At 36.2% G+C, this 15,367-nt stretch overlaps 1 protein-coding gene across 3 annotated transcripts; it reads right to left on the bottom strand.

The window, feature by feature from the left end:
* Positions 1-336: 336 nt before the first annotated feature.
* On the bottom strand, positions 337-15,089 carry LOC108227981 (OVARIAN TUMOR DOMAIN-containing deubiquitinating enzyme 12). Of its 3 annotated transcripts, XM_017403408.2 has the most exons (11): positions 14,931-15,089; positions 14,293-14,397; positions 13,677-13,902; positions 5,187-5,260; positions 4,724-4,778; positions 4,580-4,654; positions 3,415-3,488; positions 3,172-3,220; positions 1,529-1,613; positions 662-718; positions 337-532 (listed from the first exon to the last, which is right to left on the bottom strand). In XM_017403408.2, the coding sequence occupies exons 3-11, from the start codon at positions 13,842-13,844 to the stop codon at positions 486-488; spliced, it is 684 nt and encodes a 227-aa protein (XP_017258897.1). In that variant the 5' UTR covers positions 13,845-13,902; positions 14,293-14,397; positions 14,931-15,089; the 3' UTR covers positions 337-485. The 3 variants fall into 3 exon arrangements, with proteins under 3 accessions (XP_017258897.1, XP_017258898.1, XP_017258899.1); XM_017403409.2 differs by lacking the exon at positions 14,293-14,397 and having other exon boundaries at positions 14,931-15,085; XM_017403410.2 differs by lacking the exon at positions 14,293-14,397 and having other exon boundaries at positions 13,677-13,869; positions 14,931-15,081.
* Between the last annotated feature and the right edge of the window lie 278 nt (positions 15,090-15,367).

The raw sequence follows: 15,367 nt of genomic DNA, 5'->3' as shown, positions 1-15,367 counted from the left end.
AGTCCAAAGAATGAGAACCTTATCTGTGGATTCATCAAAGTAATTAGACTACTAGTTCTATAAAAAAAATGAAATGGATGATGTAGCTCAAATGTTTATTTCAGGTTTCCAAATGAATATTACTCATAGAGAGCAGTTTTTAAGTATGCTGAGGAATATGTAGAAAATTATTTCTTAAATATAAGTATTGCTAAACAGCACTTAAGTATCTGTATTTTAAAAAGTAATTTTGTACAGAAATTTTTTACCGAACAGCCACAATCCCAGATGCAGAGTCACGACTGGGCAACAATTTCACAAACATTGTAGGCTATGATTAGTTTCTACTAATATGGATGCAAAAACAATCTGAACTCAAACTATCATACAAAACTGTACAGTACATTCTATATTTCGATCATCTAGTTCATGTATATCTTAGTAAAAGTCATATATTAATGTTGAAGTAATCTTTTCGTAAAACACACTCCGCAGAATATAACCGTCTAGAACAACCAGTGCTTCTTCTTTGGCTTTGGCTGCACAGGAGCAGCTGCAAAAGAAAGAGAATACTTTCAGTCATATAGCTTGCTTAAATTAATTTTGTAGTTTATTGATTTATTTTTCAAATTAATAATACATGTTTCCATCCAGGCATACAACCAAATTATTCACGATGTACCTTGAATTTCATACAGTGAGTTGTAATGCACCTCAGACCAAAAACTCAGCCACAGGCCTTCACGAGGAGAAATGAAGTGTGTTATTGAAGATATATCAACCAAATTTATTGCTCGAACAATTAACTGAAAGATATTTGCAAACCAATTCTATTCAAAATTAAGCGGTCTTGCTTACTACAGAATACATAGTTCACATTTTTCATATGAGTTGCATTTTTTGGGGATACGAACGACCTTAAACAGTTGTTCATACTTAACAGTATTATAAACTGCTAAGGCGGCAAGAAGTACTATTGTTGTCTTGCCAAGACAATTTAAAGTTTCACATGTCATGGTCTAGAAAACATTTTCAAATTACAAGAGAAAAAAAAAGGTTGTGTTTTTAGAACATCATAAGTAATTTCATATGCTGACATACACATTTGTTCATAGCCTAGTGGCAAGGCCCCTTCCCCTCATGGCCAAAGGTCATATATTGCTTCAAGAAGTCAGTCCCCTTTCCTAAACACCTAAAATATCTGAACCCAATTTTTTTTCTATATACTGTATATGCCTGTTCTAATTTTTTTACTTATTCTAAAAACATCAAATGTCAATACTCAAAATTGCGTAGAAGTTATTATGCATGTTGTGATCAGTTGTGGTTCATATAAGAGCTTCTGTTGGTTTGTACAATCATAAATTCGGAATTCACATTACATTTGTACAAAATATATTTTATGGGGTATTAGAAAGTATTTGACTAAGGAGTTCTTGTGCAAATTGTCAAATAAAGATATAATATAGCTCATTCAACTTTACCAGGTAATCACAATTTATCTAAAGAACATTAATTATTTATACTAATAGCAGTTTGCCACTCTTACCTCTTTTAGCTTCCTGATACTGAGGAACAATTTCAATAAAACAAGTATCTCTGAATGAAGTCAAAAGACAGATCTTTGCTGCAAACTGCACATAAATGTTATTACACAATTTCTTATCAGAAAAATTATTAAGAGAATAGCAATATCCCTCTTTTAACAAGGATAGTAACAAAAACAAGTCATTGTTGGATGATATTGTTTCACCTAAAATTATTTAATTGCATTACAAAAAAGAAATAGAAAAAACGAAAACCATAATTCATCTTAGGTAACCAAAAATACAATTGATTGAACTTCTACAGTTCATATATATATATATTTGAACCTAGATGTATATTTAGAAGAAGAAGAAATAATACTAATGAAATATTATAAACAGATTCTAGCTCAAACTTTCTTCATGCGCATTCTGGAATGATTTGACTCGAACCTCACCAAAAGGGAACAACAATAAGCTGAATGATATCAATTACACATGCTCTCTTCAATTGAAATAAATACATTTGTATATTTAAAATGGGGATATTATGTCTCAAAGCAGCTTAAAATAATAACCATTTAATTCCAGATTGATGGAGAATCATGATGGTATGTACAACCAAACAAAGACATGAACACACACTGTGATGTAAGAGGGCTTGACACTTAATTTTTGGTAAGCGTCGGGCACATGCCCTATTTTTTTAATAAAAAGAAAAAAAATGCATGAATGAAAATGGTTTTAAACATGAGTGTCGAGACTTATTTGGACACTGCAAAACAGATAGCTATCCTAATAACCACAGATAGTACAGTTTGTGACAGTGAGCTTTCAGCAATTCGAACTGATGTTGGAAAAATTAGAATAAATATACATTTTTGTTTATGATTTCTTTAGAAATTTATATCATCGCTCCGTGTAACTTTAATACAGTGACATTCACAATCTTATTATCTATTTATCTGCTTACGGACACTAATAACCAAGTAAAACTTACAACTTCCACAAATCTCATAAGGTATCCATTTTTAACTATAGCATAACAATATGTTACATCTGCATTACTAAAAAATCTATATGAATAACATACAAAAGCATTTTCACAATAAACTTTGTGGATGGAGTACTTTAAAGTTGTGATTATTACTTGCAATCATTTAACTTATATTTTATATGTTTGATATATCTTATTTCTGTCAGTTGAGTATATTTATGTATAATCAAATAATTATGTAATATACAGTAATTATTTATGTTATACCACAAGTCCACAAGTGAGTATGAGAGAGAGTGAGCCTCATCTTCCTGTGAATACATTTGCTGCAAAAAAGTATATGTTTTTTTTTTTCGTTTTTAGTCAATACTCAGTCCATTGATTGTTTATTCTTTTGTAATTTTTTTCATCAGGGGTAAATTGCATAGTAAATGTCAAAAAAGACTGTTATATATTTATGCAGGCAAGGGTGTGTGCCCGAAAGCACTGGAATATGTCGTATGCAGGCTAAATATAAAAATATTACTCAACTAGAGAAGCAAATGTTCTACTCCTATACTGAAAATGCAGAATTCATAGATAATATGACAATATATGAAACACATACCGACTAGGTAAATAAGAATGAGAACCAAAACATAAATGAATTGATGTTCAGAAATATAAGACCTTATCAGCTGCTGCTTGTAAAGTAACATGGTCCCCCCATTCCCCCGATCTGCAAAGGCCAGCAACCAGAGCAAGTAATATTAGTATAGTTTGACAGCAGCGCAAAGCACTATTGCCAAGCATGAATAGTAGTAAGAGCGCAGTTAAAGCACTGGTGGAAAATAACAATATACACACATATATGCCAACATAAACAAATAATAAAACAGTAAGCTGAAGCAACAACTTAAAAAAGTACCATACTTGGCAACTTTCTTGTAATACTTTTTGTACTTCATTGGGACATAGCCTTCGTACAAAGAACGGTTTTCTTTGAGCTGAAACAAAAATACACTCTAAAACTGAGCAAATATCTACCGATAATGTTTAATATTCAAGCAAGAGATTCCCCTGCATAGGGTACGGATGCTTTCTTAAAATTTAGCAGAAACAGAGACCAAATACAAAGAAAGTAAGAATTCACATATCTCTACCTACTGAAAACTCTAAAAAGGTGCCAGGTATTCAAGGAAACTAGTGTATGAGGGAATAAAAATAGTTACAAGAAGAATAAGTAATATTGTGTCCCACCAAGGCTGTATCTTCTATAAATTAACCTGACAGTCAATTTAAAAATTGCTATCCTGGCATTCAGAAGGATTAAAGATTAATCTGAAGAGTGTGCACCCTACGTGTACTTTGAAAAGCTATACGGTAGAAAAAACAGACTTGAACCTAAAGTAAAAACTAGGATGGAACCTAGAATAAAATTATGAAACTGAGAAACCAAGCATGATGACCCATCCCAGGGTTATTAACAAGCGTGCTTAAAGCACAGCTTAAGCGCAAAGCGTATTCTTTAGGCTTTTGCATAAAAAAAATCGTGCTTAAAGCACAGCTTAAGCGCAAAGCATATTCTTTAGGCTTTGCTTAAAAAAATTGAAGCGCATTTCAAAAGGCAAAGAGGAGATTAAATTTGTAAAAAATAAGTGTCTCCACGACAACGATAATTATAATAGAGGTTTAAAATGATAACTCAGACAGCATATAAGATGTTGATGCATGATTATAATTTTATTAGTTTCTTAATATCTTAAATATTATAAATTGAACCTAGTTCTTTCTTTTAAACATTAAAGTTTACGCTTGAGCTTATTATTAAGTCAAGTGTTTACACATATCACACACGCACACGAACACACATATTAGATTGTATAGTGCGCTTCGCGTTGCACTTCACATAAAGTTCAGGGAATTGTGCTTCACTGCAATTTTTGCATTTAATAAGATTGCCCAGCCCGATTAAGTTCATTGCTAGTTCTAGCTGCTAACTAAAGTCACAGTGGGAACAGGATGACTATGCTTAATTTCAGCCCCAAATATTTTACCACAATGCTGGGAAGAACTTTATAGTTACTTCAATACTAACCTGTTTTACTACCTCCTTGCGAACATGCTTGTGATACTCAGGGGACCTATAAAGCTGATCCGAAATTGCACGAAACTGAAAAAGAGAACTCGCATTACTACATGTAAGTCTACAATCTCATATCCTAACAAGAATTAAGCAAACCTGGCAATTTCCATCCCCTGAGACCTTTACTTCAAACAAATTATAGGCGTTCAGCCTGAGAAAAAAGTGATACAAGGAAGTTGGTTATCAGCACATATCTGATATAACAAGAAGAAGAATAGCATATGAAGTGAAGTACCAAAAAAAATGGACAAAAAATTTTAAAGATCAAACTCAGAACAATGTCGCCTATAATAAAGGACGTCTGCTTCACTGGTTCATAAGTGTCACCTATAAACTGGTTTTAAGAATCCTGTAACAGATATTTTCTTAATTCTTAACGTGACCCTCTCAAACTAAACCAAATATACCTGGAATGTCTACTCATAAGAATTATTTTATATTATAATGTCACAGTTCAAAAACAAAAAACAGTTTAAGCATCGATGTTTCCCATGAATTCAAAATGATTTCTTTACAGAAATAGTTTGTGCTCAGGTGAACTACCAGATAAAAGACATACCTCTCTAGCAGCCTTTGGTGATCCATACTAGCATCACTTATGTTGGGAATGTAGGTATTTATACGCGGAACATGCTGAAAAATAGTAAATTAAATGTCAACAAAAAATTAAGAATATAATCTTACAATATGCAATATATATAATACAAAATGCTACCAAATAAATTAATCTAGGTAAGCTGTGTAGGGTATACGCTATATTAGTTTATATTGTTTCAGATGTAACTCATAATTAACAGATGGAAGTCCAGCTATCCCATTTTAAGATCATGTAGTTACAACAAAGAGAGGAAAGAAACATATATCATCAGAATTTCCACATTTATGCCTGGTGGTAACAGCTACCAGTAGATTAGTCACCAACTAGAACAATTCAATGTTAGACTTGGCTATTACAGACATTCAGACAATTACCCCCGGGGCTAAATGGCTGTTGACATATATTTTACACAGTTACACTACGAAGTATGAAGAATGAGCAAGCTGAGATGCAAAAAAATTGAGAAGAGAGAAAATAGGTTTCTCAAAAAGTACCAGGAATTGACTCTTGATACCACTTATGTAGGACAATGCTATATATCAAACATTCAAGAACCATAATATTTCACTCTTTTTGAATAGATGAAAATTCAACTCTTGATATATATACATAGAAATCTTATTACTTGGAAGCAGGTAATTCCTAATGAAAATAAATCTAATCCTCATAAATATACTACCTAATAAAATAAAGTAAAATATCATTTTACGAGAGTATTGCCATAAACATAGAACATTCGTAATCTATTTTACCTGATATAACTTAAAAACCAAATCAATTGAACTGATTTTATCCCTAAATAATAATAATGTGTAATACATACAAATTTATTTCTTCAATGCTTGTCAGCATCACTGTTGATAAACAAAGAAACTGTAACCAAAGTTATACTATTTAGAATCATTGTAAAAGGCTTTAATGCCACTTCACATAAATTTTATAAGCTTTAATTAGAATTATATGTTACATTAATAAACTGGCCCTATTATATATATAATTGTTAGAAAATGGTGTTTTAAGTTCATAATTTTATTATGTTCTTGTTGTTAATTCCATAATCTAATGATTGGAAGTTGTTTCTAGATATTAGAACTTAAACTTTCATGTATGGGTTTAAGAATTTTCTTAAGGAAATCCATAAGAGAAATGAAGTTGAAGTTAGTGGCTTGAAAGAGCTTGAAAGAGAATGTTGTTTGTCCCACATTGAAAGAAATAAAGGGGGGTGTTGGCTTTATATAGTATAACACACATGGGTAGTGCATAACTACTAAGGTGTGTTATGGTGCGTGGTGTTCTCACGAGCCCACGCGCGCGCCGCCGCCCCGCCCCGCCACGCCACGCCTCGGCTCGGCTCGGCTCGGCACGTCACGTCACGTCACGGGACGGGTCGGGTCGAAGGGCGATTTGGGCGAATGTCTCGGCGTCTCGCGTACGCGAGGCGACCTGGGCGGGGAATTTTATTTCGTATTGGTTTAATATAATATTTTAATTAGAATTTATTTATCAGTTGGGCTGGGTTGTGTCTGTTGGGCTCAATTGGACTGGGTCGGATTATACAATTGTGGGCTAAGTCAGATACAATGAACCTGGACTTGTAACTGATGATATATTCAGAAATTAAAATATATATATATAAAACGGCTGGTTTAATGTGTGGATTAATATATATCAGCTGTTACGATTTATTTTTAATGTGCAGCTTAAATTCTTATATTAAATTTGGGTGGTCAGTTACACTTAGCCTCTAGTATAAATAGAGGACTAAGTTGCTGAGTTTTACACACCACACCTACATTCTCTTCTTCCTCTCTACTTTCTCTCCCAAACACAGTCAGTTCAGAAGTTGGTTTTCTGGCGAGTGAGGAGTTAGTCGTTGTTGAGCTTCGAAGGTGCTGTAGTTCAAAGCTCTGAGCTGTTTTATCCTGGAGGAGGTGTTGCAAGCATCCCCAGTGCAGCAGGTGGGGGCAATATTCTCTTCAAGAGCAGTCAGGTCTTCGTATAAGGCCTGACGACTCAGCTGTTCTTGTCATTTTCGTGTTGTACATGTCGTTGCCTCAGGCTATGGCTACTGGTACAATTTCTCTCCTTCCTCTTGTCTTACAGTCACTGATATGCATGTGTTTTACCTTCGCGTTTTGTTTAAACTTGCTTGGCCTTGGCTTGTTTAATATGATATATAACTGCCTCTATGTTGTTATAATAATCAGAATTTCCAACATTCTTGAAGAGAATATTTGTTATATATTATTTAGCATAATGTCGAGTGAAACTGAGGTTCCCGTTGTTGGTGGTGGTAGTGGTTCTGGTGCATCTGTGGTGGCCATTGATTGGACCACTTACAGTTTTCCACAAGCCGTTGAATTAACTGGCTTGCCAGAGAAGTTCAATGGTGGTGTAGGCTTTTCTCGCTGGCAGAAAAGAATGAAATTGTGGTTGACTGTAAAGGGTCTGTGGCCTGTTGTGGAGTATGAGAAACCAGTGGTGGATCAAGAGAAAGCTGAAACTGTAAAGGGCTTTGCGAAGTGGGCTGAGAAGGATGGTGTGGCCAGGGCGGCCATTCTGGCTGCTCTCACTAACACATTGTTTGATGTGTATTCCTCTGATGCCTATTCTGCAAAACTCTTATGGGAGAAGCTGGACCAGACACATAATACTGACTCTCAGGGTCTTGAGAAGTATTCTGTGGCTAAGTTCCTTGAATTCAAGCTGGTGGACAACAAGTCCATGACTGAGCAAGTGCATGAATTCGAGATGATAGTGCATGCTTTGAAGGAGTCCGGAATGGACCTCCCTGAAAAGTTCAAGGTTATGAGTGTGATTGAAAAGCTTCCGAAGTCTTGGGAGGAGTTCTCTCTCTCCCTGAAAAGACAGAAAGGAGAGATCACCTGGACCAACCTTATGCTGGACATCTCGGTTCAAGAACAACACAAGTCCAAACAAGGACATGTGATGCCAACTGAGGCCGGGAGCTCGAAGGTAAATGTAGCTACTGTAGGACAGAAAAGGAAGGGTGTGGCTAAGAAAGTTAGCGCTAATAAACCTAAGAGTGACAAGGACAAGGCCAAGAAACCCAAGGCAAACAAACCGTGTTGGTCTTGTGGGCAGGTTGGGCACTGGAGTAAGGACTGCCCTACAAAGAAGGCGAAGAAGGCTGAGGTGGTAGCACAAGCGAATGCTGTGCTTGCAACTACAAGTGGGCCTGTAGTGAACATGGTTGTTGGTGAGGCCACGGCTTCTGAAACCAACGCAGACCGGTATGTTTCCTACAACCCTGTATTATTTTCTACCTATCTGTCAAATGAATGGTTGATAGATACTGGAGCTAATGTGCATATTTGTGCTGATATTAGTTTATTTGTATCTTATCAACAGAGTCATAGCTTGACAGTGACGATGGGGAATGCTAGTGCTGCTCAAGTACATGGAATAGGAAACGTGGATCTGAAGTTCCCTTCTGGACGTATTCTATCCCTAACTAGAGTGCATTATGTTCCCGACATGCGTAGAAATATAATAAGTGGAAGCTGTTTAGTTTCCAATGGCTTTGAAATTTCCTTTAAATGTAATAAAGTAGTTCTTATTCACACTGGTACATTTTTTGGCAAGGGTTACTTGTCAAATGGTTTATTTGTAATTAATGCTGAACCCGTTTTGGGTACATTAAATAATGTTATTCTTCCTTCTGTGAATTGTGTTGAATCCTCAAGTTTATGGCATGCTAGACTAGGTCACTTAAACTTTGGTGCTCTTAAGAATATGATGAACTTAGAGTTGATTCCAAAACATATCATAGAAAAGAATTCTAAATGTCAAGTATGTGTGTCAGCTAAACAAATAAGGAAACCTTTTCATAACATTGTTAGGGATTCAGACTTGTTAGATTTAGTACACACTGATATTTGTGAATTTGGTGGTGTGTTGACTAAGGACCAGTTTAGATACTTCATTACCTTTATAGATGATAGTAGTAGATATTGTTATGTTTATTTACTTAAACATAAGGATGAAGCACTTAGTAAATTCATTATATATAAAACTGAAGTAGAAAAACAAACTAGTAAGGTACTTAAACGTTTGAGATCTGACAGAGGTGGTGAGTATACAAGTAACTCCTTTAATGAATTTTGTGAAAACAATGGTATAGTTCATGAAGTTACTCCACCATACACACCTGAGTCTAATGGGGTCGCTGAGCGAAAGAACAGAACATTTAAAGATATGATTAATAGTATGCTAATTAACTCTGGGTTGCCTAAATACATGTGGGGAGAGGCTCTAAATACGGCTTGCCATATTTTGAATAGAGTTCCTCTGAAACACATGGATAAGACACCTTTAGAGTTATGGAAAGGCAGGATGACTAGTCTTAAGTATCTTCGTGTGTGGGGGTGCCTTGCTAAGGTACTTGTCCCTGAACACAAGAGAAAGAAACTAGGACCAAAGACTGTTGATTGTATCTTTCTGGGCTATCCTGAGACCACTACAGCTATGAGATTTTTAGTAATAAAATCTGACATAGATGGTATAGTGGCTAACACGATAGTTGAATTTCGTGATGCTACATTCTTTGAGGATGTCTACCCTATGAAGACTGGTATACCTCAAGAGACCTATGATAAGGATCCCACTCACACATCAAGTTCTATTCCCGATCATGTGGAAAAGATGACAAATGTGGGGGCGGAACCTGGTAGTAGTTCTACTCCTAATGAAGTAGAGGAACCAAGGAGAAGTAAGCGTGCAAAGGTAGTTAAGGATTTTGGAAGTGATTTTATCACTTACAATGTCGAGGACGAACCTTTAACTTTCCGACAGGCTATGGACTCTTCGGAGTCTAGACATTGGAAGGGTGCTGTAAAGAGTGAAATTGACTCTATTGTTTCTAATGGAACATGGGAGTTGGTTGATCTCCCTCCTGGGTGCTCTACTATTGGGTGCAAGTGGGTCTTCAAGAGGAAGTTAAACCCTGACGGCTCAATAGATAAGTACAAAGCTAGACTGGTGGCAAAAGGGTTTAAGCAAAAGGAAGGAATTGATTACTTTGACACATACTCTCCGGTTGCTAGGATGGTAACAATCCGTATGCTTATAGCATTGGCTTCGGTCCATGGTCTTATCATCCATCAGATGGATGTAAAGACGGCTTTTCTTCATGGTGATCTTGAAGAGGAGATTTATATGGATCAGCCTGAGGGATTTGTTGCATCTGGCAATGAAAGGAAAGTATGTAAGTTAATCAAGTCCATCTATGGCTTGAAACAAGCTCCCAGGGATTGGCATAAAAAGTTTGATGATACTGTATTGCCATTCAGTTTTAAAGTTAATGAAAGCGATAAGTGTGTCTACATCAAAGTTAAAGGCAGTGAGTATGTCATCTTATGCCTATATGTGGATGACATCTTATTGTTTGGAACCAATATTGAGATTATTAACGAGACAAAAGCATTCTTAAAAAGGCACTTTGAAATGAAGGATATGGGGGAGGCTAGTGTGATTCTTGGAATCAAACTGATTCAGTCAACTGAAGGAATAACCTTGACTCAATCTCATTATATAGAGAAATCTATACTTGAGAAATATGGTTATTCACAGTGTAGAATCGCTAGTACACCCTATGATCCTAAAGTTGCCCTTGTCAAGAATACTTCTGGAGTTCCTGTGTCTCAGTTAAGATATTCTCAGATTATTGGGAGCTTGCAGTATCTTGCTAACTGTACTAGACCAGATATCTCATATTCTGTGTCTAAGTTGGCTAGATATACAAGCTGTCCAAACAGAACTCATTGGGATGCTCTTGATAGAGTACTTAGATATCTGAAAGGCACAATGTACCTTAGTTTACACTACAGGAGGTTTCCTGGTGTACTTGAAGGGTACAGTGATGCAAGTTGGATAGCTAAGAAGTCTGGTTCCAATGGAGTGACTGGATATGTGTTTACCCTTGCGGGTGGAGCAGTATCCTGGAAGTCGACTAGACAGACTATTGTGACTCGGTCGACGTTTGAGGCTGAGTTGTGTGCACTTGATGCCACTGGGACGGAGGCTGAATGGCTACATGGGCTTATGTCCACGTTACCAGTAGTAAGCAGACCGCTTCCTGCGATTGCTATTCATTGTGATAGTCGAACAACTATTGACAAGATTAGCAGTAAAAAGCATAATGCTAAAACAAAGAGACACATCCAAGTTAGACTTAAGTCTATAAGGGGGTTAGTGTCTGACAGGATTATAGCTATAGAGTTCATAGGAACTCAGAATAATATAGCTGATCCTTTGACTAAAGGACTGGAACCTGCAGTAGTCCTTAAGTCAAGGTTGGGGATGGGACTGTCAACCCATCATAATTCATCAACAGTGGGAACCCAATACACATGAGAGGAGATCCCTCGAAGTGTATTCAATGTGGTAATAACAAGCTGTAAGGGTGAATTGGTAGTACCTTTGCTACATAGATGATACTTATGTATCTGAGTCTATCCCCTGTAAACCTAGAAGGTACTGTGACTGCTAAGATAGTAAGAGTGTTACAAACTCTGAATGGGATCAAGTCGTTAGACGAGATATTAGCAGTATATCTCTAGAGATGCCCAGCTAAGCGAATGTAATTGTGTGGTCGCAATTAGAGGAAAGGGTTATTCCTTGAAGCATTCGACGAACAGGATCGAGACATGACCATTAATGTCTCAAAGCCGTAGATTGGCTCCATAGCCGTTGATTTGTCGTTGTCTATGGAAAGTGGTTACACCCAACGGATTAAGATTCAAGGTGAAACATTCCATCTGAATCCGGTAGCCATTGAAGTAGAGAACTTAGGAGGGTTCAAACCCGGAAGGGTACCGACTCTGAAAAACAAGTCATGATAAGAAACCTGAAACGCATTTCTGTATGGATTTGTGGGGGATTGTTAGAAAATGGTGTTTTAAGTTCATAATTTTATTATGTTCTTGTTGTTAATTCCATAATCTAATGATTGGAAGTTGTTTCTAGATATTAGAACTTAAACTTTCATGTATGGGTTTAAGAATTTTCTTAAGGAAATCCATAAGAGAAATGAAGTTGAAGTTAGTGGCTTGAAAGAGCTTGAAAGAGAATGTTGTTTGTCCCACATTGAAAGAAATAAAGGGGGGTGTTGGCTTTATATAGTATAACACACATGGGTAGTGCATAACTACTAAGGTGTGTTATGGTGCGTGGTGTTCTCACGAGCCCACGCGCGCGCCGCCGCCGCCGCCCCGCCCCGCCACGCCTCGGCTCGGCTCGGCTCGGCTCGGCACGTCACGTCACGGGACGGGACGGGTCGGGTCGAAGGGCGATTTGGGCGAATGTCTCGGCGTCTCGCGTACGCGAGGCGACCTGGGCGGGGAATTTTATTTCGTATTGGTTTAATATAATATTTTAATTAGAATTTATTTATCAGTTGGGCTGGGTTGTGTCTGTTGGGCTCAATTGGACTGGGTCGGATTATACAATTGTGGGCTAAGTCAGATACAATGAACCTGGACTTGTAACTGATGATATATTCAGAAATTAAAATATATATATATAAAACGGCTGGTTTAATGTGTGGATTAATATATATCAGCTGTTACATTATAATAAATCAGCTGTTACGATTTATTTTTAATGTGCAGCTTAAATTCTTATATTAAATTTGGGTGGTCAGTTACACTTAGCCTCTAGTATAAATAGAGGACTAAGTTGCTGAGTTTTACACACCACACCTACATTCTCTTCTTCCTCTCTACTTTCTCTCCCAAACACAGTCAGTTCAGAAGTTGGTTTTCTGGCGAGTGAGGAGTTAGTCGTTGTTGAGCTTCGAAGGTGCTGTAGTTCAAAGCTCTGAGCTGTTTTATCCTGGAGGAGGTGTTGCAAGCATCCCCAGTGCAGCAGGTGGGGGCAATATTCTCTTCAAGAGCAGTCAGGTCTTCGTATAAGGCCTGACGACTCAGCTGTTCTTGTCATTTTCGTGTTGTACATGTCGTTGCCTCAGGCTATGGCTACTGGTACAATTTCTCTCCTTCCTCTTGTCTTACAGTCACTGATATGCATGTGTTTTACCTTCGCGTTTTGTTTAAACTTGCTTGGCCTTGGCTTGTTTAATATGATATATAACTGCCTCTATGTTGTTATAATAATCAGAATTTCCAACAATAATAACTGTAGTTCCCCCTAGTTTTTCTTAACACCCCAACCCCAACCCCCCCCCCCCCCAAAAAAAAAAAAAAAAGAAGAAGAAGAAGAAGAAGCCCAATCTTGAATTAATATGGAATGCAATAATGATTACACCAAATATTACAAAAGAAACAAAAATACATGATTAATGTAAGGAAGCACATCAGAAGAAGTCGATAGCCGCAAAAATTAAGTCTCCGCCCTCTAAAAAGAACTATGGTTGACAACAATATCTTTCTTACATATATTAGAAATGCCAAGAATAGAAAACTAACTTACAGCAATAGGTGCCAAATTGGACAGTCGTCGACCAACTGCGTTATCTAAGTTGGCATACTCTTCGGTCAATAGAACAGCTATCATCCTGTCATCCTCAATATCTTGCTGACTGCTTGCTGAAGTTGAAGTAGAACATTCGCCAATACTCTCTGTTCCATTTCTCAGCATTTAACTAGTAGCTTAGAGCTTCGTACTGTGAGTGGATCAGGCAGAAAAGTAACAATTGCTGCGAGTATGAAACCGTTTAGCAAATTTTTTCAAGGATGGTCATTAATTTACAGTTCTAAACTCTAAATTCAACATTTTGCAGTAGAATTATTTTTGCCTTGCAATGATTATAAACCAGTAATCACAGGAATACTTTCCTAGATTATTTTGCATTTAATCCTTCAAATATCTTACAAACCACAAATTATTACTTTTAGTTCATTTTATGGGGATTAGTAGAAGCTATAGTATTAACATAGTATGTCAAGGAGTGCATTCTCAATTGTATGAAACTAGGATGATCAGTTTATGCATTTTAGACTAAGTTGTGCATAGTCCATGTAATCAAATACAGCACATTTTTCATTAGGTAAAAAATTTTAATTCAAAGACATACATACAAGAATACCTGAGGTAATAATAATATCAGGAAAAGAGGATATCCGTAGTCCTCCTAAAGCCAAGTTTGTTGACCAAATGGCACCAAATTAATTAAAGAGATTGTCATACCAGACTGCAGCCCACAAGTGATTAAATTAAATTTAGCTAACTACCCCCACACGGTAACACAAGGAACAACAATCTAAAGAACAACCAAACACAGTAGACTAGAAATCAAGAAACCAGCATTAACCAAACCAAATTGAACAACAATAATGGTTGCGAGAATGATTCAATACTAACTAAAACAGCATCAAGCATACCATGGAAGACAAAGAAAATTGTAAATCACACAACCCACATCCTCTTTTCAAAAATAATACAAATCCCATGATTTATTTCAAGTGCATACATCAAGAATCCCCAAAATCGCATAATTCAATGGAAGTCATAGCTGATAAACAACAAACAAAGACAACTCAGAATACCAAAGCCAAGAAATTTAAACATCTATATATTAACAAGTTCATATAAAGATAACTAGTTTAGCTACGATCATCGTTAAGAAGAGAAAAGACATCAAGTTAACATTTGCAGAAACGAAAACCAAAAAGAGAGAAAGCTAACTCTAAGAAAAATTAAAGAAAACGAAATGAAAGAAATTACTTGAATTGGGATTTTCTTGGGTGATCTTTGACAATGGGTTTTGCAATAAAGATTTGTATGCAACAACTATTTATCTAAAGAAATAAATTTAGATATGGAAAGAAGCGCAGACAGAAATAGACAACCAAACACGGGCACAAAGGTTACATCCCAGAAATAGACAGCATATTATTATATACATACACGCATCTGTGTGTCTATGTTTGTCCTAAATTTTGATTTTTACCATTATTATTAATAAATTAATTAATAAATACTTTTCGTCTTTGATTCTTACAAATTTTATCCTACAATCAAATTAATAGAACAAGTTAATGAGTATTAAATGCCTTTTTAATGGAATAATAATTTATTTATTATATGTTTAATGATTGAATACTTTACATAAATAATTAATGTCATTGTAATAACTGTAGAAAATATCTGGGCCTGTGGCA

This window comes from Daucus carota, chromosome 6, assembly GCF_001625215.2.
Source record: "Daucus carota subsp. sativus chromosome 6, DH1 v3.0, whole genome shotgun sequence".
Taxonomy (NCBI): domain Eukaryota; kingdom Viridiplantae; phylum Streptophyta; class Magnoliopsida; order Apiales; family Apiaceae; genus Daucus; species Daucus carota.
This window is presented reverse-complemented; position numbering and strand designations above follow the sequence as displayed.